Source organism: Lycorma delicatula, chromosome 1, assembly GCF_047948215.1.
Source record: "Lycorma delicatula isolate Av1 chromosome 1, ASM4794821v1, whole genome shotgun sequence".
Classification (NCBI taxonomy): domain Eukaryota; kingdom Metazoa; phylum Arthropoda; class Insecta; order Hemiptera; family Fulgoridae; genus Lycorma; species Lycorma delicatula.
The window spans coordinates 193,815,702-193,842,996 of record NC_134455.1 but is presented as its reverse complement, the minus strand read 5'-3'; the positions used below and the strand labels follow the sequence as shown (position 1 = coordinate 193,842,996).

The 27,295-nt window shown below is 30.1% G+C and overlaps 1 protein-coding gene across 1 annotated transcript in view; it reads right to left on the bottom strand.

The window, feature by feature from the left end:
* Nucleotides 1-10,332: 10,332 nt before the first annotated feature.
* The window catches only part of Ret (protein kinase receptor Ret oncogene), a 387,727-nt gene continuing 370,764 nt past the window's right edge, over nucleotides 10,333-27,295 (bottom strand). The window contains exons 17-20 of the mRNA XM_075354801.1: nucleotides 25,215-25,344; nucleotides 23,206-23,407; nucleotides 14,759-14,925; nucleotides 10,333-11,176 (exon numbers count right to left, since the gene is read on the bottom strand). Of these exons, the coding sequence (XP_075210916.1) occupies nucleotides 10,947-11,176; nucleotides 14,759-14,925; nucleotides 23,206-23,407; nucleotides 25,215-25,344 (729 nt within the window). The 3' untranslated portion in view covers nucleotides 10,333-10,946. The remainder of the gene's footprint in view (nucleotides 11,177-14,758; nucleotides 14,926-23,205; nucleotides 23,408-25,214; nucleotides 25,345-27,295) is intronic.

Sequence of the window (27,295 nt, the reverse complement as noted above, 5' to 3'; positions counted from 1 at the left end):
ACCACCAGTATTGCTTATGCAGTTAATATATAGGTGAATCATTTTTAGTGTTATTGAAAACCAAAGTGATGTAGTTTGTGCATAGCTATTATAGACATACTTGTGTGATAAGTGTTATGTTGTAAAAAGTTCAATATATTTTAGATATTAAATATTTATTATTTTAATGTAATTAATTTTATAGTGATAAGATTTGTAAAATTTTAAACATTATTCTAAAATGAAGATTGTAATTGTATGAATTTATGTAGTTTTAGATATTTTCTTAGTTGAACTAAACAAATCATTAAAGTGAAATTGTTTTAACAGAAAAATTGAATGTGCTGCATAATCCAGCCTTTATCATATTAAGTATGAAGGAACTAACTTGTATTTTATTTCATACCATACAAGTTTTCTTATTGAATTTGTAATTTATTTAGTTCTTTTATTATGTAAGCCATGGATAAAAATTGCTTGTATAATGCTTTTATAGAAATGTGATAAAAATATTTATAATTATTCAAATAATTTTGTGACATCCATTTATTACTGTAATGTTATGTAAATTATCTTACACTGTTATCAAATAAAATGTTCATTACAACTTCTCTGATTATGCTTTAATTTCATTGATAAATGAAAAATCCCTTATAAATCCCTTATAATAATACTGGTCAACATAATTTTTGTCTCACGAGTACCAATAGGTGTACTTATGCAGTTATTTATGTTCTGGTTTGGGAGTTTATTTTATTATAATTGTTGGGTGATCTTCTAATTCTGTATATTCTTTGCTGAGCTGTATGCGAAGAATTTCTCAAAGAATTTCTTATGAGGTTGTTTTTTGTTTTATTTTATATTGTGAGTCTTTTAATTTAAATTATTTTTGTTATTTTTAGTTGGATATTTGATTTATTTTTTTTTCTTTCTTGTATTTTGACTGAAACTAATCGTTCTCCATTTGATTTTTCTGAAGGTGGGTCTGAGTTAATCTCTGGTTTTAATGTTGAGTATAGATCATTTAGATTTTCTTTATTTTTTTTATCCGAATATAGAAATATGATGTTTATGAGATTTTTTACTTGTTTAGTTTTTTTGGGGGGTGATTGTTTGAATTTTTTTTTTGTTAAGGTTATTTTCCTTATTTATTTTTTTGCCTGGGTCCGTGGGTCTTTTCCTCGATATCGTTATGATAAGTTAATGTATATGTGTTGAAGGAGATATTTACCTGTTATTTTAAATTATATTTTGGTTTTTATTTTTTTAGGGTTTTTTGTTTTTCATTATTTTAAGGTGATTAAAAAGTTAATAGTATTTTATACTTTCTTATAATTTCAAGTTAACATTGCTTTGAGCTTATTAACTTATAATTTATCTCATAACTTTGTGGACATGGGGTAGACAATGAAGAATGAAAAGTAAATTGTGGTTGTTGGATCAGTTAGCATCACAGCATCCTGGTGTGATGCTAACTGGAGATATAAATATGTGATGGTGTCTGGTTTTGTGTACAAGATGCTGCAGTGGAAGGAAAGGGATGCGTCAAAGAACTTAAAGATTTAGTGGAGTCTAGTTGGCGTTAAAGATAACGCCAAGTCCTGGCTGCCAGGTGGGGTTCTGGGAACGACATAGTTGGGCCTGGTACCCTGTATCAGGGGTTAGGGGCATGCAAGAGGAAAGACTGAGACCAGCTCATAAACTGATGCAACAGAAAAAGTTCTGAGACCAGATGAAGAACTGGAACAAAGAGCAAAGGGGTGATGGACAGCCCTCTGCAGAGCCATCGTTCATCTGCGCTTGTGCAGATGGGTGATGGTGATGAGGCACGGGGACTCTTTACCCCCGAGCTCAAAGGCACCCCTTTGATAACATCTAGCCAAACCAGTGCGAGTTTGACACTCTCCCACTTGTGGGGCGTATGTAAATTGGTATTTCTCCGCAACACCAACAAAAAAGAAAAAAAAGAGATGTAGTTATTGAAGGCCATTTGATATGGACTGTCTTCTTCACACTAGGAGTCTTCGCCTCTGACCAAAACATGGTTCACAGTTAGAAACCTTGTACTATTGCAATTTACTAGAAGGAGGTTTCATATTAAGAGGTTGATTGCAGTGCAACCATGATACCTATATTATAGTTCCGGTTACAATTTATTATATTGCTCTGCTATACACTGTTTTGTAAAGTTCAAAATGCAGGCTGAAAGGACAGCTGGCTTTAAGTTACCAAGTACCTACTTCAGAATTATTAGCATTTGACCACCAGCTGATATACCGCATGCTCGTAGTAAATTATATCAGAGGCTTCAAATATTATTTTGTAACAATAATCAAGTTTATCTGTTTGGATAAATTCTAACTTTGATCTTACTAGGATTAATATATGTAAACACTGTATTTGATTAAGGCGGTTTGTTTTGATAGTGCTTTTTTTGTAATTGTAATATTTGCATTCATTTGTTCTTTATTTATCATATACAAAATAAAGTTTGGTCAACTAGGTAATATTGTTAAATATTTATTTACAATTTTAGTTATTAGTAAAACAACTAACTATTCACCATTACTTTTTGCTCTTCACCATTGGCAGTTACTGAACAACATTACAAGTAATAATTTTCTTTTGTGTAGTAAGTTATAATCCAGACATTACAGTTTTCTGGATGCTGTTATCACTAATTCACTGTGCAATAATCAGTCGATAACAAGTCTAAATGATTACTACTTGTGATAATTAGCGTGTCCCAACAAATTGTTTCCTTATTGTGTTTATTTGTGAAATTGTTGTTTTCTTATCACTGGTTTCTTGTAATGATATAGAGCTTGCTTTCATAATCATGATAGACTATCATTGATTGTGACCTGAATAACATCGTGAAAAGAATTTGATCAGACACTGAACACAATGGAGTTGGGCTAGTTCATATTGTTGACCTCTGAGTGATTCTTGCTTTTTGCTATGAAAACCATTCATTTCAGAAAGATTTTAAGTTGAAATCGGTCATCCTGCTGTCAAAATCACAACTCCAGTTGCCTTATAATAAATTACTAAGGATCTTTTTTGATTAATTCAGAGTTAATACCACTTGGGTTGATCCTTGTATATTTAATGTCAACTTCAGAATTTCACAAACCGAATGACTGTTTTCAGAGCCAACCTATTACAGTTGATGACCTATGACAGTTGCCTTCCTTGGTTGTCTAACCTGATTATCCAAAAATCAATGATGCTTTTCAGGACCACCATCAATATTCATGGTTTAGGTTAATTCTGTTATCATTCTCTAGATACAACAAGATTTTTAAATATTTTTGTTTGGTTTTACTTATTAAACATGTTAGTACAAGCAGATGAGAAAGTGTTGGACTGCAAGGGAAAATTTAGGTATTCACATTACTTGTATATAATTCAGGCTTTCTTGTTTATTTTTTTTTTATAATTAAAGCCTTTAGTTTTAGATAATTTTTCTGTAAACAAATCTGTATCTAATGTGGATAATATTTAATGGTATGTTTTTGAAATGTGTTGTTTGGCGTAGGTCATGAAATTCCTTTTCTTTCCTGTTCTACCAATAGTGGTTAGTAGTTTCCTTGCCAACCTTCTTATTGTTAATTAAGATTAACTAATAAGAATTTTTTTAGTTATGCAATGTGACCCAAAAATGTGTTACTCCAAACAAATTAGAAACATTGTATTATTTTGATAAGTAATGGATAATGAAGAAACCCATTCAAATTACATTTTTTTACTTATATAATTAAATAAAATTGAGCATGTGCAGAGTACTTTGTTTTACTTTTATTATGTTTATTATGAACATATTAACAGGTTAAAAAAAAAAACAACAAAAAAACATACTGAAATAATTACAATGTTGGTTTGGAGGAAAGTTATGATAAAATGAGTAGCAAATGTGCATGACCCTCACCTGCCAATCTTTTCAAATACATTATATCATAGTTAGTAAAGTTTTATTACTCTTGATGTGAACGTTGCAATCTGTTCAACTAGTGAACAGTAACCCCATGGCCCAATGAGAATAGGTGATATGTATGACGTATAAATGAGATGTGTTCTTGTATATACTCAGGCTGACCATTCCTGAGATGTATGTTAATTGTACTCCAACCACCAAAGTATTCCAGTATCCACTGTCTAGTATTCAAATCCATATAAAAGTAACTAACCTTTACTAGGTCTTGAACCTTGAACCTTCGACCTTGAAAATCACCTAATAGGTGATTTGCAACGAGTTTATTACTAGACCAGCCATTGGGCTGTAAGGTTTTATGTCGAAGTTGTTTTACATAACAAAAACTTCATACTGCATTTAATTCTTATAAGTACTTTTATAAAATTGTGGGTTTAAACTATCTATTTATAATTTTAGCAAATAATTGTAGAAGGCAATTTGATAAGATTTCACTTACTGTGCATTACACATATAAGATTTCATTTCAGTGTTGAGAATCATTAGGAAAGATTCTTTAGTGCCAGATTAGCCTGGCAAAGTTGGTGCAAGTGTGACCAAATTATTATAATATTTGTCAAGTATGATCCTATAGATGGTTTGCTGCAGCATTTTGGACATGTGCTTTTAATTGCTTATTTGTTGTAATCATGTAAAGCAAACAAATTTGAAATTTTCTGGCCTTTTCTGACTGTAAAAACAAAGTGGGTTGGCAATTTAAAAGTGGTCATACAACCATTCAAGATGATGAATGCTCAGAATGCTCAGAATGAATAACAAATACATCAGTTAAAATAGGTCACAAAAATCCACAATGCCATATTAAATGACTGCCGAAAAAAGTTACGCGAGTTTGTTGACAGAAAAATATCAATAGATTGTGGCCATTACATTTTACACAGTTTTCTGGGCATGAAATATCTTTGTGGTTGATGGGGGTTGTATTTTTTTTAAAGTCAACCAAAAATGCATTTTGACTGAAACCTCTCAAGGATGTTTAGACTTATTTAAATGCAATTCTGTTGAATTTCTTTGACAAACTGATGAAAAATAGAATCACCATTATAGGCCAAAGACCAAACCATGAGTAGAGTATGTGAAAGTATGCCAAAGAAAGTGAAAAACAGTTCCATTTGCAGGAAAAATTATGTTTGGGATCTCATTCTGTAGTGCTTATAGACTATCCTGAAAAATGCAGGATCATCACCAAGGAGTTTTATGCTTCACTATTGGACCAATTGAAAAGGGTGTTAGTCAAGTTGTATGTCTACATATGGCCAATAAGAACTTTCACCACAATAATGAGCCTGGACAATGCAGGTTTTTGCTATAGAACATCATGCAAAGTTCTTAACATGCATGCCACACTTCAAAGTACTTCCACCTGCACGGGATTTACTCCCAGCAATTACTGACTATTCCCAAACCTGAAAAAGGGTCTCGCTGCTCAAAGATTCACTTCAAATGGTGAGGTTAAAGCTAATTATGTTGCAGAGTTGGACAAATCGCATTACAGTAAGACTATTAAAAAGTTGGAAAGTTGTTCGGTCTAAATGTATTACACTGCCAGGTGATTAGGTTGAAAAATTTTCTTAAAATTCTGAAATATTTTGTGTTTCCCTTGTCAGGCTGAGAACTTTCTAAATGATCTCGCACTTTAACATTATCAAGATGCTTTTAGGGCAGAGTTGTAAAAGTCATGATACTTGCTGCCATTAAAAACTTTACTGTGATTTCAGAACTGAGGGTTTCAGCTGAAATTGTTAACATTTTAACAACCTTTGTAAGACAACTGTTATGTTTAAAACTGAAAATATATGCACAGGATATACTTGTTTTTATTAATTGCATAAATGTTTTATACAATAGAATTCTACCTGAATGTAAAGTTATTTAATGTTCTGCATTTCTTATTAACAAAAGTTATTAAGTTTTCTGAATCTGGTCACTGTTGGTTATTTATCTTCTACAGATGGATGTTATTCATTATTAGTATTTTTATGCTTTACCGTGTGATTAATCTGATTCATACTTGGTTTTTATCATATCAGTTCAGCTAAGGATAAAAATTTCATGCTCATTGACTATTATGAAATTTAAATATTAATATTTCTTTATTTAACAAACAATTATCATTAATATTAATATTTATATTCATTTATATTAATATTTTAAAATGCTTAAGATTCAGTTTCATTCTCAGCGAAGAAGCCAAGAGGGATGTTTAATAATTAACGAGACAAATATACTTAAGAGAAAAAATGATTTATTCAATGACAATGAAACACATTACTTTTCAACTAAGCCTCCAGCAACATTTAAACACTTATCCCATCATTCTGTTAGCTTTCTGATTCCTGCAGCATAGAATTCATTACCTTACTGTTTGTACCATTCGTGTACCTCTTTTTTGATCGTTTCATTGTTGTTGAACTTCTTGCCGTGTAAAGAGTCTTTGAGCTGGCCAAATAAATGAAAATCAGATAGGGTGAGGTCTGGGCTGTTAGGAGGCTGTGGCAACACCTCCCAACCCAACTTCTCGAGCATTTCTCCTATTCTCTGAGTGATGTGGGGGCATGTGTTGTCGTGCAAGAGCATCACACTTTTTGAGAGAGTGTCCTGACGTTTTCATCTTATCACAGGTCTCACTTTCTGTTGGAGAATGTTAGAACAGTACTCACTGTTACTACTCATGAATAGAAAAAACAGAGAACCCCTGGCTTTACCACTGATATTACGCAGTAGTCCAACACTGTATAAGGCTGGCCAAGTCCCGTGCATGGCTGTCACCTTGCAAAAGAACTTTATAGGGCTTAGTAATCCTCACCACCTTCTTTTTCTTGGTTGACAGCAACACTGTTGTCAAGTGTTTCCTCTCGCAATTCAGAAACTGAACTGATGGGAGGTAACAGCCAAATTGCAAGAACTTGTCCCGGTTTGACAACCGATGGAAACTCCTGCATCCCAGCTGTGGTCTACACTTTCAAGAGAGATGGTAAGATTCGTATTGTTAAGAAACAACATCTCCACACTCTCTTAGAAATCGATCTTCCCCTAGCCTCACCATATCAGTCCTGGTTTTCTTGAACACCTCTCCCAAAGGTCAGAGATCTTCACGTTTGAGTAATCCATTTTAAGATATATTCAAATATTAAAATAAATAGTGTTAAATATTTTTTTTAAATTTACTATAGAAAATAATATACACTAAAACAAGAAGATTTCAAAGACTTTAATTGAAAAAAACATACTGAAATTGAAAAAAACACACTAATCACTAAAGCACTGAAAATAAAAGAACTCAGGTGAATTGTTGTTTATTTTTTACAAACCCTGTGAAATAACTTCAGTATCATAATCCAGAAATAAAAGAAGTATTATAATGGTTATGTGCGAACAGTATTAATATACTGAATTGTGTCAAAGATAAAGTAAGGAGTCAAACATTTCATGGGAAGCTAAATTCAGTATTCTTTAGAAACTGTATAGCAGAGGTTAATTGAAATCCCTCAAAGAATTTTTAAGAAAAAAAAATTATATTTTTAATAGAAAATATTAATGGAATTGGTTTTCTGTTTTTTTTTTTTTTTAATTTTTGTTAGCGCATTGCGTTTTTAAATTTTATACAATTGCCAAAGTAAAAAACTGGTTCATTTATTTATGTTTCATAAAAAAAAAATAAATAAAAAAAATAAACTGGAGAAAATATTCACTATAATTTAATGCCTGAATATTTATCATTCTTTGATAAAATAATTAACTTTTATAATGGTCAATGAAAAAAATGAAAAAACAAAACTGTCATTAAAGGTGAGCTTTGATTTTGTTATAGGAATACAAGAAGTCAACTGTATTCTGAAAACTTTGCTTTTTGACTTGTGGCAGTATAAAATCAGGGGTGTAACATTATTGTACAATATTTTAATATTAATTTGCAACAGGCCTACTACTTATTTTTTGAAGATTATAAATGTAAATTAAAATTACATTTTTTGATTTTTGGCCTCATAACCAACTGAATTTCAGGCAGTACGTTGTCCTCGATAGCTAATATATCATAAGTTGTTTGTCATAAGACATGGAATTGTGTTATGCTAGCAAATCCACTAGTTTATTTTTTCAAACTCCACATGTACTCAATTTTCTGTTGTAATTCTGAAATCAACATTTCTTTTTATCATTGAGGGAAGGTTGATTATGGGATTTGCCACAGATTATAGAGCAATGTCATCCAGTTTTTCTGCAACCTCAGTTTGTTCTACAACCTTTCTGTACAGTAACAGAAAATCGTATTTAGAAATATTTCAGAAGCAGCTGGTAATATCAGCGATAGCTCCAAAATCATTATTTTTCATTACCCATCCTCATTGTTTGTGATTGAAGCTATTGCCTGGCTGGTTTGAACTTTGTAAATGTGATTCAGATGCATGTAGTGAAAGTGATAAGTTTACTGGTTTATTTTTTCTTGTAAGCTTAATGAAGCACAACTATTGATGTTACTCATCAACTGAGACTACTAGTATCAAAATCAGCTATCTCCAATATTTTTCCAAATTGAGTTGTTTATATGAGAATTTACATTACAAAAATCTCTATAAGAATAAACAGTGAGTTGGATTCAAACTTGAATGAAACCTTGTTAAATTGTAATTTAAAAATCAGTGTTCAGAACAAAGTCAGTTATCTCCTCCACCACTAGTTAGTTTCAAACATGGCCACCTCCAAAGCAGTTGAGTTTAAAGTTGTTTGAATTATAATATGGAAGAAATATATACAAAATTGCTTGATATACCATAAATAGGTCTTATTTTTTTCTTTTCAGATATTCACCAGTATTCTTACCTCAGTACCCGATATGTAAACATGGAACAAACATGTTCAAGTGTTCTACTTTAACAATGAAATAATTTTTATCATTTCATAACCGTTTTTATAGTAGTAGTAAAGACAGATCAGGATAATTTTTAAATTAAATATATTTGTACACAAGATGTTATAAAAAGGATGGCAAAAGACTCATCCTACCTAGTTCCCTAGAAGTCTATAGTTAAAATTTTATGTCATAACAGTGAACAAAAAAGCACATCCCGGTGTGCAAACCTACAATGTTGCTAAAACATTTGTTGCAACAGACAATGAATGTGGCCTCAGAAAAATGTGGATGTGATAGAAAAACAGCCATCTATAGATCTAAAAGGGACGCTATTAAAAAGTTTATCTCCTCACTATCATGTATTGAGTCCCATTATTGCCGAGGATGTTTTGTAAGTATATATATTTTCATCAGATCTGAGCACAAACAAACTTTTTAAAATGTACATTGCACAAGTATCTGAAGATTTAAAGACAACTCGTGCTTATTTTAGAGACATATTTAACGGATGTTTTAAAGCCAAGGCCTTTTACAAGCTACTAAAGGATACTGATCATGCTTCTTATTCTATCTTATGACCTAAAAAAATCTTTGCCTCCCCTTAAGTACTGGACCAACAAGCATACTATTCGTGTCAACTTTACCTTCACAATTTTAAGAATGTGCAAGGTCATTCTAAAAGTGAAGTGTTGCTAGTTTTACTTTTTTCTGTTTTTAAACAAATTTATTTTTTCAACGTAATAAATTTGATGAACAAACATCGATAAGGTACTACATTTTCTTTTGGCAGTCTGGTGAACTATTTAGCGGCTATTCTGGAGAAATTCTTCTGCAGTCTAATAAAATAGCTATTAAACTAATGAAATTAAGAAAGAAACACTTTATTTTGACCACATGTAATATTTTAAAACATATTTACTAAGTAAAAAATTAGTATTGTTGAAGCCATATTATTGGAACAAAGTTCAGATCAAACATGGCTATATTCATGAGTGAGAATCAAACATGACTATCTGTATAATTTAATATGTATTTCTACAATAACCTGTCAACTAATTATGCAGATGTAGGTGATATGATATCAGTGACGATAGGAAAAACTATGGCTAAAATTTCATAGTTTTAAATCACCTGCTTAATAGCTGAACAGTTTTTATGCTGTCCTGAAAGATTCACTTGGGTGGAGATAGCCAAGTTTGATACTAGTAGCCTCTCTTGTTAACAGCATATACTGCTGGAAGAAAGAAGCTCTGTTTTGTATAATTACTTATGGAGAACATTGGTTATTGTTTGGAATCTTAAACTGAAAAATCTTTCATACTACCTGTGTTAAGACAGGTATTATGAAAAAAAACTTGATTTTTTTATCTTTGAACCCTTGTAAAATTTATATCTGTTATCAAAATTAGAATATGATTTTGTCAAAATTCAGTGTTATAAGGTAAGAAGAAGTCCTGATATTTTAAATTCCCATACTTTTATTTTTATTCATAATGAAATGAGCATAGTTTTATTACAATATCTGAACTCTAGTCAGAATTTTATTTAATCTTATCACTCTTCCCAATTGGGAAATATTTTGGGTTGGTGAACAATTTTTTTTATAATTTTTCACTTTTTTTATAGATATTTGGATATATTGGAAAAAGGTCTTAGGTACTAAATCCTTTATTAGATATTTCTTCTATTTTAAACTCAAAAATAAATCTCTGTAAGAACTCATCAACAGAACTCATACAATATTATATATGATTTGAGAATTTTGGCCTTTATGAAGTTGAATTTTTCCAATGATTAATTGTGTATTCTTGTATACAGTGTTAATTCTTAATAACACTTCTAATTCAAGAGAATATTCTTGAATTTCAGTCACTGAAAATACTTAAACATCTTATAGAAATAACCATGTGTTTTTATAGTGGTCTGTGATGCAATTTATTTAATCTCTTTTCGAAAGACTTATTTAATTATATTAATTGATGAAAAATTACTCAAGTAAATACACGCGTATAATATGTTATAGATATTTTATTGAATTTAATATAAATTTTGAAGCAATCTTATATCAGGAATGTTTGCTGCATTTTGGCAGTGTAAATGTTACAAAAAATTTATATGTCGTTATTCATTTTTTTGGGGCATGTTAGCATAATTCATGTTAGTTTTTTGTTTATTAAAATTTAGTTTTGGACTCTCATATCCTTCAAGGGTTACTTTTTCATTGACATAATGAGCAATTATATTGTGTTTGTTGAGTGCCACTAAATTGCTAATTTTTTCTTCATCTTTATTTTCTACTATTGTTACTGGTTCTTCATTATCTGATGAACTGTCCATATTCATTGTAACATCTAGAAACAAAAAAAAAAAAACATGAATGAATAAAATATAAACACGTTATTTTAGTGTTTTATGATCTAAATTAGACATTGTTTCTTTTTCTTTTCTATTTTTCTGTTACGGTGTAAAATATAAAACTGCTAACCAAAATCATTTTGATTGTAACCTGGCATAAGATGAAGTCACTTTTGAAAATGAGACTGCCACACTTATGATCAATTATTCAAACAAGACAGATTGAAAAACTAAATAAAGTACTCTCCCATTGCCTTCTTCATTGATCTGAATAATACTTTCTTCTATTGAAACAGTACATAAAATAAATTGTTTTACAACAGAAATAGATCATTTAATTTCCTTTCTGACAGTCCCAGTTGTATTTATATAATATTCTAGGTACTAGCTTTCTTGGGAACATGACCTTCACTATGCAGTCAGTATCTGATGTAAAGGCTGGTGGTGGTGATTACACCATAGACAAAAAAATTTTTTTTAAATATTTCTCTAAGTGTGATATACCATTTCTTGAATTGCTTTGTTGCATACATTACATATCTGTTAATACAATTTTTCTATCACCCTTAAATAAATTATGCTTAAAAAAAATTAAGAGAAAATATAGTTAAAATCTGTAAAATTTATAATTTTGCATGGCCATACCTGTGTTAGAATGATTTCGTTGACGCTTTTCTTTTATAAAAAGCCTCAGGGACATACCGAATTAATGTCTGACAGTAATTGTCTAGCCAGTTAGTATTCCATTTTCCTTTATAGTGGCTTTCCATCACCGAAATGTTTTAGTGGAAACGTTCACTGTGTTCGTCATTTACATCTGCGAGGTTATCCGGGAAAAAATCCAGATGTGAGTGGAGGAAATGTATTTTCAAAGACATGTTACATCCCATATCCCTGTATGAAGTAAGAAGTTGATTAATAATATCGTGGTAAATGTTGAATTTTCATTTGCCAAGAAAGATTTTGCCAACGTCTTTAAATGAAGCCTAAGCTGCACTTTTTACATTATTTAAAATTGAGTTAAATACATCATCTTTGACCAACTTTCTTATTTGAGGACCAACAAACATTCTTTCTTTAATTTTTCCTTCACTTACATTTGGCAATTTCTGCCTGATGTACAAAAATTCAGAACTATCCTTCTTCAATGCTTTTACAAAATTTTTCATTAGTCCTAGCATGATATGGAGAGGGGGTAAAAATATTATTTTGGATTCAACTAAGGGCTCATGAATAATATTTTTCCCATTAGGAGTTAGCTTGTCTCGTTTCTTCCACTCTTTGGTAAAATAATGTTTATTCCTAGCTTTGCTGTTCCATTTGCAAAGAAAATACATGTAATTGGCATAGTCTAACTGTATGCTTAACAAAATAGCTATAACTTTCAAATCACCACATACGTTCCACCTATGTTTGTATAATTTATTTTTTCACCGGTATTCACGATCTAGTATTCAAATCCATATAAATGAAACTGCCTTTACTAGGACTTGAACCCTGGAACTCTCGACTTCCAAATCAGCTGATTTGGGAAGATTTTCTTCCCATTGCTTTTCTTGCTTTTCTTTCCTATTGCTTTTTGGTTTAAAAATATATGAAATAATTTTGTTTTCAAAATACCACCCTCTCAATCAAAAAAGAAAAAAAACGCACTTGTTAAAAATACATTATTATAAGTTCATGAAAATTTATTTGAATAATTTATTTTTGTATTACATTTTTGTGAATGTTTTTATTTCTTTTTTACAATAAAAAATAAATAAGGTGAATTCTTTGATATGTATCTGCAAAAAGGTTTTCATGTTCTTCTGACATGTTTAATTATTTATTCATTCGGTAAATTTTGTTTGTTCAGTGTCATTTCCAGTTTATTCTATACAATAAAATTATACTGTTTTAATAAGGTAAAAAATATCTTAACTTGACTCAATAACATAACAGAAAACAGGTAGGTAGAACTCAGTAGGTTTGTAGAAAGATTGATATTAATATTCCGCTGCTGCTGCCGTTCTGCTGTGCAATATTCCACCTAACTGAAATTATTTCTGTTTTTTATTTATTTTACATTACTGTCTTATACTGCCCTGTTAATTTTTATCTAGATTTAGATCTTGTAGGAGACATTTGGCTCTATAATGTAATACAGAGCCTCTGTAATCTAATCTATACTTTTATAAATTAATGAGATCTGGATTAGTTAATATTCCAGTATACATTGAGGACAGATTGGAATTTCAATCATAGAGATCTATTAAGGTGGAACATTTGGATAATGATATTTAGTGGCTTGCCCACCACTGATGATGATTTATCTTCTTGATTGAAATCCATCATTGAGCCTATCCCTCCTTAATAAAGCAAATTATTGTGTTAATGGAAAATGAATACCATAAATCTTTTAGACAGCAATAAGAGGTAATTAAACAAATATAAGACATTCAATTTTCTCCATATAGAATCAGGATTTTAAAAGATCCTTACACATGTTTCTTAACCTGTATTTAGTACCTGATTAAGAGGGATAGAATAGTTACTAAATTTGAGAGACATTCTTTGTAGGTTCATCTTATAAGTAGCTTTGTTAAGTGCTATACTTTCAAAATGATCACAAACAATTTGTTGACTGTAGATACCTGTTAGGTTAAAACTTAAAATAAAAGTACGAGAAGATAATTATATCAGTGTCTTGGAGATGTTTCGAAGAATGAATAATGAATCACAACATTTTATTAGCATTTCTTATTATGAAATGAATATGAACATTTAATTTTAAGCCCCTGTTAAAATTAACAACTAATTAAACTACCTTGCTCATGAGGTAGTTAAAATATAATCTTAACAAATTAAACATCTTTGTTAATTTATGCTACCAAGATTACCAAATTAGGGTATATTTTTAACATTAAAATATAATCTATTCCCATTACACCATTTAAAAAAGCTGTTTAAATATGAGTACATCTGTTACTGATCAACAATAATCTGAATGCACAGATTTATATTTCTTCATATTATCAGCAAACATCTAATACTAAAAGTAATGTAAACAAGAGAGCAAACTATCTATTAATGAATGGTATTACGACTGAACTGCATTGTTTGATGGTCTAAACGTACATTAATATTGTGTTGTGAGAGACAAATTAAGATTAGAAGAGGGCACAACAAGTGTAACACCTTACTGGCTAGAGACAAAATTATGTTGAACAACATAGATGTAATTTTTATCCTGCTACTGTATTTTTTTTATACAACTTCTTTATGAATTGTAAAGGATATGTGTTTCATTATATTTCTGAATTGTAATTATATGTACCTTATGAAATAATATTTCTATAAACTTACAAAAAATAATATTTTTAGAAAACAATTAATAGGAAATATGAAAATATAATATTAACTCTAATCTAGTAATACATATAGTTACTTTCTAAATACTTGTAAACATGATGTGAACTTGGTATAACACAATAAGATATATATTTTTGAATTATTACATCTAAACAGTTGTGAAGTTTTAACAAGATTATCTGAAAGAATTTATGGTATAATAGGTATACATATAATAGGTAATATACCTTGTTGTGGTATATCAGTAAAATATGTTCGATTATAGACAAATCTTGCACTTAAATCAAGATAATCTGTTCCATCTTCTAACATTAGTTCAAATGCCCTTGTTAATTGTTTAAATGATGGTCGTTCAAGAGGATCTTCTTGCCAGCAGGACCTCATGATATCATACCTAAATAGATAAAAAATAATAAAATTATAAAATGTAAGTGTGTCACACGTAGAATTAGCATGAGCACAGATCTCATAAAAACTGTAATCCAAAAAATAATTTTATTACCTGCCAACTGTAATTTATAAACTATTTGCTATAGAACAGAGATCTACGGAAACATTTTGTGAAGAATTTAACATGCTAAGTCCATTTCACCACTATACTATATGGATGATAAGTTTTGTTTACTCACAACTTCACCACTGGAGTTAGCTGTCTATCCTTTATATATTAAATAATCACTATCCTTAAAATGAACATAAAATTAAAAATTAATATCCTTATCATATACTTAGTCACTGAATAAGATGTTTTTAATTAATTACTTAATAATGATGTTTCAAATTTAGACCACTGATGTAAATAATCTACACCCCAGTGATTCTTGAACTATGTTATGTGTACTACTACTGGTTTGCACTACTTTGTACTACTGGTTTGGTAGTATTACTTTGCAGAGCTTCTCAAGATGGTATGCAAACAAACTCGATATTACAAAAAAAGATAATATAACACAACAATTTTATAATTATTATCATAGAATTAGTAAATTATTAGTAAAACTGATCTCTTATTATTAGTATTTATTTATTTATTATTATTATTGGGTCGGTCAACCGTAGACGCAATTCAAGAGGTTGTTGAGACTGTTCGGCGAGCACAAACCACAATAATTTTTCGCGACGTGTGGTCCTTCTCGTTACGTTGGACATTAAAAACACTTTCAACTCCGCACGGTGGAGTGATATGATTCGGGCTCTGGAGCATTCACTCCATGTGGCTCAATACCTCCTCAAAATGGCAACTAGGGTCTCATTTAAAAGACCGCGGCAGACTGGCGTAGGACTGCGATCACGTCAGGGGGCGGCGCAGGAGTCGATTTTCGGCCCCGACTTTGGAACGCCGTCTACGATGGCTTGCTGAGGCTGGAGATGCCTGAGGAATCTGTCTTGGTTGGGTAGCTGACGACGTTGCGCTACTTGTCTCAGACCGCGACATGGGGCGTGCCCAAATGAGGCTCAGCCGAAACATGCACAGAATCGAGGCCTGGCTGGACGACTATGAATTGTCTCTAGCCCTCAGCAAAACGGAGATCGTGGTACTAACGAAGATGCGTATCGACACCCTTTTCTCCCTGCGGGTCGGGGTAGAGGTTGTCGAGACCAAGCCGGCCGCAAAGTACCTCGGTATGATGATTGACCGGAAACTCAGCTTTGCTGAGCAGCTTCGGAGAGCCGGCGACAAAGCTGCGAGAGCCGTAACTGCTCTTAGCCGGCTCATGGCGAATGTCGGTGGACCAACATGTCTGTGGAACAACTCAGAGAAAGCACTGCAAGTAGTCAAAAGAAATCAACTAGACATGCATCAGGTGAGATTGGCATTCCACAAATGTTTGGCATGTTACATAAACGCTTGCACTTGAAGCCACACAAACAAATCATGTTCGGCTGAAGTTCTGCGTGGAAATGAATGGATAGAATTGCAGACAATAATACATTTTTAGACAATGTCATTTTTAGTGATGGGTCAACATTTCACATCAGTGGCAAGGTGAACACCCATAACTGCTGAATATGGGGTAGCGAAAATCATCATGAAAATTTACAGCACATTTGTGATAATCCTAGGTCAATGTTTTTTGTGCCCTAAGCAAAGACTGTACAGCCTGTTTCTTCTAAGATGGATGCCATTATTATCAGCAAGACATGGTACCACCTCACTACCACCTAGAAGTCTTGAGATTTTCTTGATACTTGATTCCCAGATTAGTGGATTGGTCGTGAAGGTTCAATTGCACAGCTACCTCTCTCTTTTTTTTTTGTATTTGATTCTGCTAGAATTTTTTTGTAGGGTTTCATTAAAGGTCGGATTTATGTACCACCTAAGTGCCTTTCGTGCTTCTCTCCACTTGAGCTCTTGCAATGTCTGTGTCTATGCATTGGCAAAGTCTGTATCCATGTGTGTGGGTGTGTGGTGTGTGTGTCTGAGGAGGTCTCTCATGTGCCTGTGGGAGTGTTTGTGCTTGGTTGGAACTGTGTTTGATTTCCTTTTGTGATGCGTGTGATGATATGATTTTGATGTTTTTTTTTATGGTGACCAATTGTGTGTTGAGGGTGTTAACCCCCCTCATTGAAGTAATGCTCCACCTGTAGTTTCAGGGAGGATGGTTGACAGGGGTGGAGGTTTAGTCAGTAGTGCACAGGTATACATATGCACTTAATAACATCCTGCGGAACCTGTTAGCAAGCCCAACACTGCTTAGGCGCTCGTAAATGGGGTTCACCTTCCAAAAAAAAGAAAAAAAATATAACACCTGAGTTGGTGGCTACAGTCAGGAATGAAATCAACTTCTGATGGGATGTATGTCACATTACAAATGTAAGTTATATCAAACCAAAGTGAGTGTTATGTTCACTTTTTTTATGTTATCTTGATATGTTTTTATATGAAATGATACCTCAACCGAGTCTGTAACTTATCTCAATAAATTTTATTTGCTTTAGAAGTTGTTAAGTCCTTTTTTAATTACCTGGCAAACGTATGATGTAACATTTCTTTGTAAATTAAATAAATGTTTCTGTAAAAAGTGATTAAAAAATTTCCAATAAAGAAAAAAATTGTACATGATTTTTTTAAATAAAATAAATACTTTCAAAAAAGATTCTAGTTTTTTATTGCTTTACCATTCTAAAATGTACCTTTACAGCTATCCTAATGATAAATACATATTTAATAGTTTTTCAGTAGTATACCGAAAAACTATTACTGAGAATGTAACTGAGAATTGTGTGTAAATAAAAGTTTGAGAACCACTGATTTAACAAGGTGGATTGCAATAGGAAGCCTTTTGGCATTTTTGTTCCTTATTTGAATTTCATTTTTTTTGTTACACTAAACTGTTTAATATTTTAATTAGTGTTTTAATTACTGTTGAATATTTTAATGTAAAAAATTATAAATTTGCTGTTTCATTTTGGTAGAAAAGGAAAAAAATAATCTTGGTAAAAATATTTTTAATGCAGTGTTTTTAAAATTAAATTAAATTATGTTTCAGAAAAATCATTCTGTAATAAGTATGTCTCCTAATACACAATAAGTTTTATAGAATTATGGATTAAGCTTGAAATTTGATAATTTTTAACTACATTTTCAGTGTCTTGTAGTGTTAACATTTTACTCTATTTTAATTTAACTTGCTTAATTGTCCAATGATGAAAAAGTCAATAAAATAGTTTTATTTTGTTGTAATATACATCCAACATGTATTTATTAGCCTACATCCTGACAGTAGCCACATGAAGTTATTTTGTGTACTGAATAAGCAATTTTGTGGGGGGCTTCTTTGCTATATGTTTTTCTGTATATTTTTGAATTTGTTTAATTTAAGCTTTTTATTATTATCATACCTTTCTAGGAAAATTTTAATTCTGACTGGTTAAATGTTTTAGCTATTTTTCATATCATCCTCATTGACTGATTAATTCATTCATTTATTTATATGAAATTGTGGAAGTTTCCAGATATCTAATGGAGCTTTGATTATTTGGGACCTGCAAGAAAATGTTGCTCCCCATTTTTATTAACTGACTAATCTGACCTTGCTTACTTTCTTTGATTTGCTAGGTTTGGGTGTGATCTTAATTAGAACCTAACAATTGAACCTAACACCAACAACAAGGGGCTGTTATTGTTAAAATATTCTAGGCCAAAATTGTCTAATCCCATAAGAAAAAGTAGGTTGAAACCACTTAGACACATACATACAGTCTCATATTTTCATGAATAGTATAAGTATATTATTCTCTAGAAGACTGCTTATAAATAGTAATATCTAGGTGTATTATTTTTATTCTCTGTTTTCCTATTGTGTTAGTTGTTATTCCTTTTTGACTTAAGTTTTATTATAAACATAAATTAACACTGTATATACATTTTTTTTTTTAAGTGGGGTCGTAGAATAATTAATTCAAACAAGCCTAGAGTTCTGCATTGATAACAATAGTGATATATAACATACCTTCAGAACTTGGTTGGCATGAAAGAGAATTTTGAAGTGTTGTTTAATTAGATTTGATTCTGTGATTTTCAGAAATGTCTGTCTGGCAGATCACATGCTACATGTGATATTTTTGCTTTTGATTTTTGATATTTTAATGGAAATAAACATCATTATAATAAAAAACAAAGTTCTTCCAAAGTATCCACCTTCATAAATTTAAACTTCCACTCAATATGTTAATCATATTTTAATCATTTGTAAAAAAGATTTAGGGTAAGAAGGTCTGTAAGAAAAGGAAGTGGTCTGTGGCAAAGTAACTGAGAAATTCATCTTGGTGATCTTTTCATAAACCTGGATGATCTCTGTTAGTACCATATAGGATTCATTATTCAAAAAAATGCTATAATTTATTTCATGAAACTATGCGGCAAACCAAAACATAACAGTATGATGATTCTATTTTAATTTAATTTAGCACAATCCATCCAAGAAATAACAATTCTCTTTACTTTTAACATACAACTGAAGTATAAATAACTTGTTAAAAATATTGTGATAAAATTATACATTTCGCTTAGAAATAAAATTTTTAATAAAGTACTTCATTGCAATATTAGAATTTTATCAAGTAAAATAGAAAAAAATATTTGTTATCTCATGTATTTCTTCATTACCTGATAAACTAGTATATCACAATATTTTCACACAAACTGCTCACTCAATCCCATGCTTTATTTCTTCTTTCATTCAAGAACTTGAATGCAATTTTTTGAAACATTTGTATATACTCTATTTAACACGTTTTATCAATAAATTTTTTACATAATTAATTTAAATGTGTTTAAGTCCCAATGTAGCCTTTAATTTGTGCCCATATAAATTTGATTGGGTTAAAATTGCAGTGATATGGAGGAAGACACAACATGACACAATTTTTTGATTTTGCAGTTTGATCTACTTTGTAATGAATGTATATTTTTTTAACTGATATTACTATTTTTAAAAGTTTTACTTTTAACTTGTCTTTGGTATATGCAATTTTAGCCATGCAACAATTTTGACAATTTTTAAACCATACAATTGTCAGCATTCATTTCATTGTGATACTCTTGGGAAGATCTAGATTCAAATCCCCATAAACCAGCAATCAAAAACCCATTTTCACTTCTTACATGTGTTACTATTGATCGTTTACCTTTTCTAGCTAGGGTTTTCATCCCAGTTAAACCTTTCATAATTAAGAGAATATATTCAGTTTATTTCTTTATCCACCCATACTTTTCCTGAACATATCCAGCATTAACCCAAGTTTCATCTAGGTAATAAATTGTCTTACCCTCTTCACGAAATCACTTAATTTCTCTTAAATATTCCCTATGCCATTAAATAATATCTTCACGTTCAATCAAAAAAGGAAATTTTTCCAAGACATGAATCAAAGATTCATTGATTTTGAACATGATGTAATTACTTCTAGAAAGATTTAACAGTCCAGAATTTGCATTCATGTCATTTAGAATTTTATTCAAGTTAGGAAGGTCGTTATTGAAAAAATTAATGATTTTTTCTGATACGGGTTTTGAAAATTGTCCAAATTTTCAATCATATTCACTCACTTTTGAGTCTTTCTAGGGCCAACATGTTTATCCACAATTTTGTGTTTCTTTATTATATTAAAAACTGTTTTTTTGCTAATGCCTATTGCACTACTTGCTCTCCGAGCAATGACTCCAGTTTCAGGGTTATCTTATTTTAAGGTTATATGTACTTAGCTGATTATTTTTTTCTGGAGCTAATTAAGAGTTTTCCTGGTTTATTTTTCACAACACAATCACTCATTAAAATCCGATTGGCAAAAAGACACAGGGTAGATTAAAATTAATGAAAATAAACTGAATAATTTTTTTATAAAAATGAACTATAAAATTGTATTGTACTGTACGGAGTATGAAGATAGCATATACTGAAATAGTTTCTTTCACTGAACTGAATAATGATATGAATATGTAATCATTATTAAACATCAATAACAAATACTCAACAAAAGTTTTAATTGCTTATCATTGGCATACTGTGGTGCCAGACAAATGATAGCTTACAGTACATTATTATACGCAGAAACAATAATTGGGCTTGCAAGTGGGAGTGTCAGAATGCCTCAGCCTTAAGTACTGAATATTATTCATGCACGTTGTATTCATATTTATATCTTCTGTATGATTTTAGGAGACAAAGATTACTAATCAAAGCATGTTTAATATCATTTCCTGTAGATGATTTAATTCAAACAATGGTTTTTTATTTATTTTATTTTTGGTAATAGTAGAACCTACAATATGGATATTTTTGGACTCAGTTCTAACCAGTGCTGAAATAGTATCGTAATTATAATTCATAGGTGATGAATATTGAGATCCATTTGAAAGAATCCAACATTGAGTTTGAGTTAAACATTCCAGGATCACAAGGCAGATGATCTTGAATAATTAATTTTTTCCTTCAGGTGACTTGAATGGACAGCTTTGATGTTAAATCAATACAACTATTTTATGTAATTTACAAAAAGGCAATGGTATCAGTGTATGTTCCTAATTTACCCAGTTGGAGATTGTGAATTTTCTCTGTTAAAGAATATTTTCCTTGCTAATTTTATGGAAAGATCATGTAAATGTATTTTGTTAAAATTGCTTAACTTATTTATCTTTATGCAAGTACACAAAAAACTCACAATGTAAAAATAAACTATTTATTGAAAACATTTATGGCTTATTACTTAATCAAATCAGTTATCACAGTATTAAATAAATTAGAATAATAACTTAAAGGGCTCATTTTCTGTTCTATTTGTTAAATACTTATTTTGTTGATAGGTATCTTTATGCTCCTGATGGTGCACTATAAAAATTGTAAAGAAAATAAGTAAGGTTGTAACAATTATAATAAATTCTAGCAATCTAAAAATGACTGTAAAAGGTTTGCTGCTTTGTTTTCAGATTTTTATAATTTTTTTCTGGTTTAATTCAATATTCTTTGTTTAATAAAGTATGCAACACTATATAATTGGAGAAATGAAAAGTTTTCAAAATCAATATTAACAGTATATGTAAGGGAATATAAACTGTATAGGTGCAGGTTGTTTGGCTTTGTGTTATTATGCAACTTTACATTACTAATCTTTTAGTTATTATTTTGCCATTTGCTAACATATGTTATATTACATTTTTTTTAATATTTAAAAGTATGTATTAATTTTATTGTACATAAGGTAAGGGGCCATAAATATATATTTATTTATTTTAATATTAATATAAGGAAGCAATAAAGCCTGCATTCCAAGATCTCTGTAAAAAGATGATCTTTAATTCCAAAAATGTCCAAATGGGAATACATAAAATCTGAATGAAAGTTAAGAGCATGATTTGAGAGTAGCTTCTAAAAAATGCTTTGGTAGAATGGATATTGCAATTTTCAGTATGCATGTAACAATTATTTATTTTAATTGTGGGGCATTAGTAAAATGTAGGAGGTATACCGAAATGAAACAACTATCACTACGTAGGGAATTTTGGAGAGCTGCATAAACCAGTCAAATGACAGAAGACAAAAAAAAAAAAATTAGTAAAATTACCATGTAAGATTGGGAAGTTCTTCTAATGAAGTAGAAAAGAAGAGAGGTTTAAATTCAGTTTTCTATAAGTAGTGGCAGTTTTACATTTTGGAATTTGTCTAATTTAAAAGATTATTTTAGATAGAGATCTCTAAACAACCTTCCTCTGGTAAGTATCTACAATTAAAAAAATATTTTTCTATGAATTAATTTTGTTTTAAACATTACATTTATTTGTTAAGGTAAAAGAATTACAAGCTTAGGAATTCTTTTGTAGTTCTAATTTGATCTAAAATTATAATTTTGGTAATTATCCTTATTTACAACATTAATAAAGTTAGTAAAAGCTTGGCGTTGATCCATTGAAGGAATGATGGGTAAACAGTGGTGAATATTAACATCATAACTGCAAAACATCCCTTCTTAATTCAATCAAATATGAAGTTAAGCAAACAGTTGCTCAGTGTTTTCAAGTATTAATATCAGATTTTTTTATATTATGATGGATGAGATTTTTTTATATAACATAAAAATTATATTACATTTGAATGAATTTAAAGTAAATCCAGGACTTTTCTGGGTAAATAAAAACAGCTAGCTTTGTGCATCATAAACACACACTAATACTTACAACTGATGAGAGCAGTTTTCTGGTTTTTCCATACGGTATCCAGCCCGAAGGAGATAAAAGAGATTATGAACTGCTACACCTGGATATGGTGATGAGCCAAGTGTAACCAGTTCCCACAGCAAAATACCAAAGCTCCAGATATCTGATTTGCTTGTATAGACGTGATCTGCTAATGACTCCAGTGCCATCCACTTCACTGGAACTGAATTACCATCAAAATTATCTAATATGATTGTTATAGAAATGTGAAATTTTTTATTACCATTAAAAAAAAATAAATACTTAATGATTTAAATAAATTTCTATTTTTAAATAACTAGAATAGAAAAATACATTTTATGATATTCAGTCAAAATTAAAGAGAGATTCTGCTGCATTTTTTACAATTGTACATATTAAAATTATAATACAAGTAAATAAACATTTTCAATATTTTTTAACAATTCAGTAAACCATTTTGAAAATGTAATTATTTACTTCTTTTGATTAATTTTATTAATTTATTTTATTATTCACCTATGCATACTTGCATGCAAGTCTATTTTCTTCCTAAAATTTTTAATACTTTATCATGTCTGACATGCTACCTATTGTTTCTTTCACTTCAGGAATATCATACTGTAATTAATTAATTAATATTTGTCTTGCTCTGATGATAGTACAAATGTAAATCTTGTTGTCTAATGTTCAATTGGGGGTTCTATATTCTGTAGAATAAAACAAAATAACTCCAAAAAACGTTTTTTTCTGAATAACCCTTAGAATTATCTGTCATTTATGTATATATATATCCAAACAAATATGTTTTATGACAAAATTGCAAGACTTTCAGGACATGTTCTGTAAGTAAAAATACTAAAAAAATTACATGAACATGAGTCCAGAAATGCTTCATTTTTGAGTTACAGATTGCAAAAAAAGTGCACTGATCTCTGCTTCAAGGGTAAAATAAGCCTTATGACGCAAATCATAAGTTTTCTGTTTTGACATACAATAGCTTCATTGAATTAAAACATTGAATAAAAAAGTAAAACTTTAATACACTAAATATTGTATATTTATATAGATTTACAAAATGTATGGTTGAATTACTTAATTCTGTTCAAGTAATGCTACTTTTTTTAATTGTCACTATAATTTCATAGCAATTTCTGTATTACTAATTCTTATATTTCTAATTAAATCTAATGTTCGTATTATGTGTTACTTCTTTTTATGAATGACCAATTTATTATGTTATGAATTTTCTTCAAAAAAATGTTTTCTTCATTATTATTTATTAAAATATCATCTCTCAATAACCAGCCCAGATAAGCAATCCCATCATTACAACAATCATGTGATGCTGCATTTTATTTTAAAATTGAATAATATACTAAATTAATTTTAGTAATCCTTAATGTCCCTGTTCTTTCTTGTTAGGACTAATAAGGAAAATATATTATGAGTTAGTAATTTTAACTGTTAGTTTTAACAGTTTCTGAAGTTTTTAAAATCAATTATATATGAGTATATTATGGTTTTAGTTAAATTATGGGTTCTTAAATGTTTTTTATAAATGAAATTATTGAAAAAGATATAATCAAAATTGATAAGATAAAAAGTTACCTAAGCCAAACAAAAAAAGTTAAAACTGTTTTAGGAGTTGAGGAAATTTTTATATTTGTATAAAACAAATAATATTTATTATGTAATTGTTTCACAATACATTATTATTTACAGAGTAATAATTATAATAATAAAAAGTAATTGCAAATAGCAGTGTACAATTGTAACTATATGCATATTTAATATTAAAAAAGATAGAATGAAGCATTATATTAAAAATCAAGATCAGTGTATAACAGTGGTGATGATTGATATTAATCTCTTTCACTATTGTTGTTGGTGACCTTGATAAATGATTACATTTGAAAGAGATAATCTCTTTCCTTTAAAACAAGTTTTGTTGCATAAGTTTTGTAACAAAAATTTTTAGATTCCAACCTTGATTTATTATTTATAATTACCTCTTCCTTTACTTCGTTTAAGGTACGTGTCATCCTCATAAATATCACGTGTAAGTCCAAAGTCGGATACTTTGCAGATCTTCCCTGAAGCAACCAAGATATTCCGAGCTGCTAAATCTCTATGGACAAGCTGAAATGTATAATTTTCAGGTGTATATGCAGAATCAGATATAGATGTACAATATTAATTATAGTAAATAATAATAATATTATTAAAAATTTAAATATACATGTATTTTTTTTTTTCACTCTCAAAATACCTTAATGACCAATTAGATCTACTTTCCAGTAAAGTGTGAAGAATCTATTTTTCATAATTTTATTTCTATTTTATTATTTTTTTAAATTTAATATATATGTTAAATTACACTACAATGCCTACGATGAATGATGATGGTTAAAAAACTAGTATACATAGGATATATGACAATGAATTATTCAGTGATTGTCACTGAATTGCAATGGTCTGTCAAAATTTAGTTTTCAGTTTGCTTTCTCTGTTTATACACTATGGAATTGAATTTTTGTAGGATAAGCTGTCAACCCACTGGGTTGGTTTAGTGGTGAATGTTTCTTCCCAAATCAGCTGATTTCAGTCGAAAGTTCCTGGGTTCAAGTCCTAGTAAAGGCAGTACTTTTATAAAAATCTGAATACTAGATCGTGGATATTGGTGTTCTTTGGTGGTTGGGTTTCAATTGACCATACATCTCAAGAATGGTCGAACTGAGACTGTACAAGACTACACTTCATTTACACTCATACATATCATCCTCATTCATCCTCTGAAGTAATACCTGGATGGTAATTCCGGAGGCTAAACAGGAAAAAGAAATGGATAAGTTGACAGTCTAAGAGATGATACTTTTTTGATGCAGTTATTTCTGCAAGAGTGTATGGGATTTTACATAATGTGCTCAAGAACATGATGTGATTTTGTGTTCAGGTTGGTGGGATGTGGGCACTGAGATACTAAGGTCTACATGATGCAACAGTTTAAATTTCAACACAATGGAAAATAATTTTCCAAATAATTTAACACGCTTGGAAATAATTTTCTATTCTGTTTAGTAATAGTATTTAAAATTTTGATAAGATAGTATTCATTTGTTATAATGATATGAAGCTGAGATGTAATTTTTTTATAAATCATGATATTTTAAACTGAAATGTACGTTAGGAATTAATCAAAATAGTTTTAAATTTATGTTCAGAAATTAATTTGTAAATAAAGTCAAATGAAAATGCAAGTTTTGAAATAACCTTATTTTGGATAAGATTAACAAATTGTCAAATTTCCATTTGAATAGATTCATGTGTACTGTAACTCATGCGGAAGGCTGACATTTATTAACTGTCTTTTTGGGAGTTATTGCTGCTAACGCCTTCCCAGTACCATGTATAGATATGTGAGTTGAATATATATACCTATAGATTATTTTGTTGCATATTTTTTGGAATAAATTTAATGTTTCCTCATAAATACATATTAAGAACTAACTTCCTGTGCACTGAAAGAAGGTCAACAGTCTCAATCTAGAAAGGTACTTACTTGGCATTTTACCAATAATATTATATATTTTCTGTTCAATTAATATTAATTTTGTTATTGGGCACATTAGCTCTTCCTTGTACACTTCTGTTTATGATTTAAATTGTATTTTTTAAACATCATGAAACTACAAAATAATGATTTGTGTATTGTATCTGCCATTTTATTTTCTAATAACTGTTCCCTTACTTATGTTATATGATGACAACTGAAAGTGATGGCTGGCTTGCAGGAGCTCTTCTGTGTAAATGTCAAACGCATTATAAGTTTATTATTGTGTTAGGTCTAAGATGGGGTTGAAGATATTGCAGTGGAACACCAACATTGTTAGTTGCTGGTTAGAGAATCATGTTGTCTTGTCTTGAACGCTAAGTATCTGTCTGTGAACAGCAACTTGCTAAAAGATGTGATAATTTGACCTTCACAATTGGCCAGCAATGTAACTTAACCATTATGGGCCCACTTTTATCCATCAAAGCAGTAGATTGTGAGTGGATGTCTTGGATATAGTATTTTGAAATCAGAAACTAT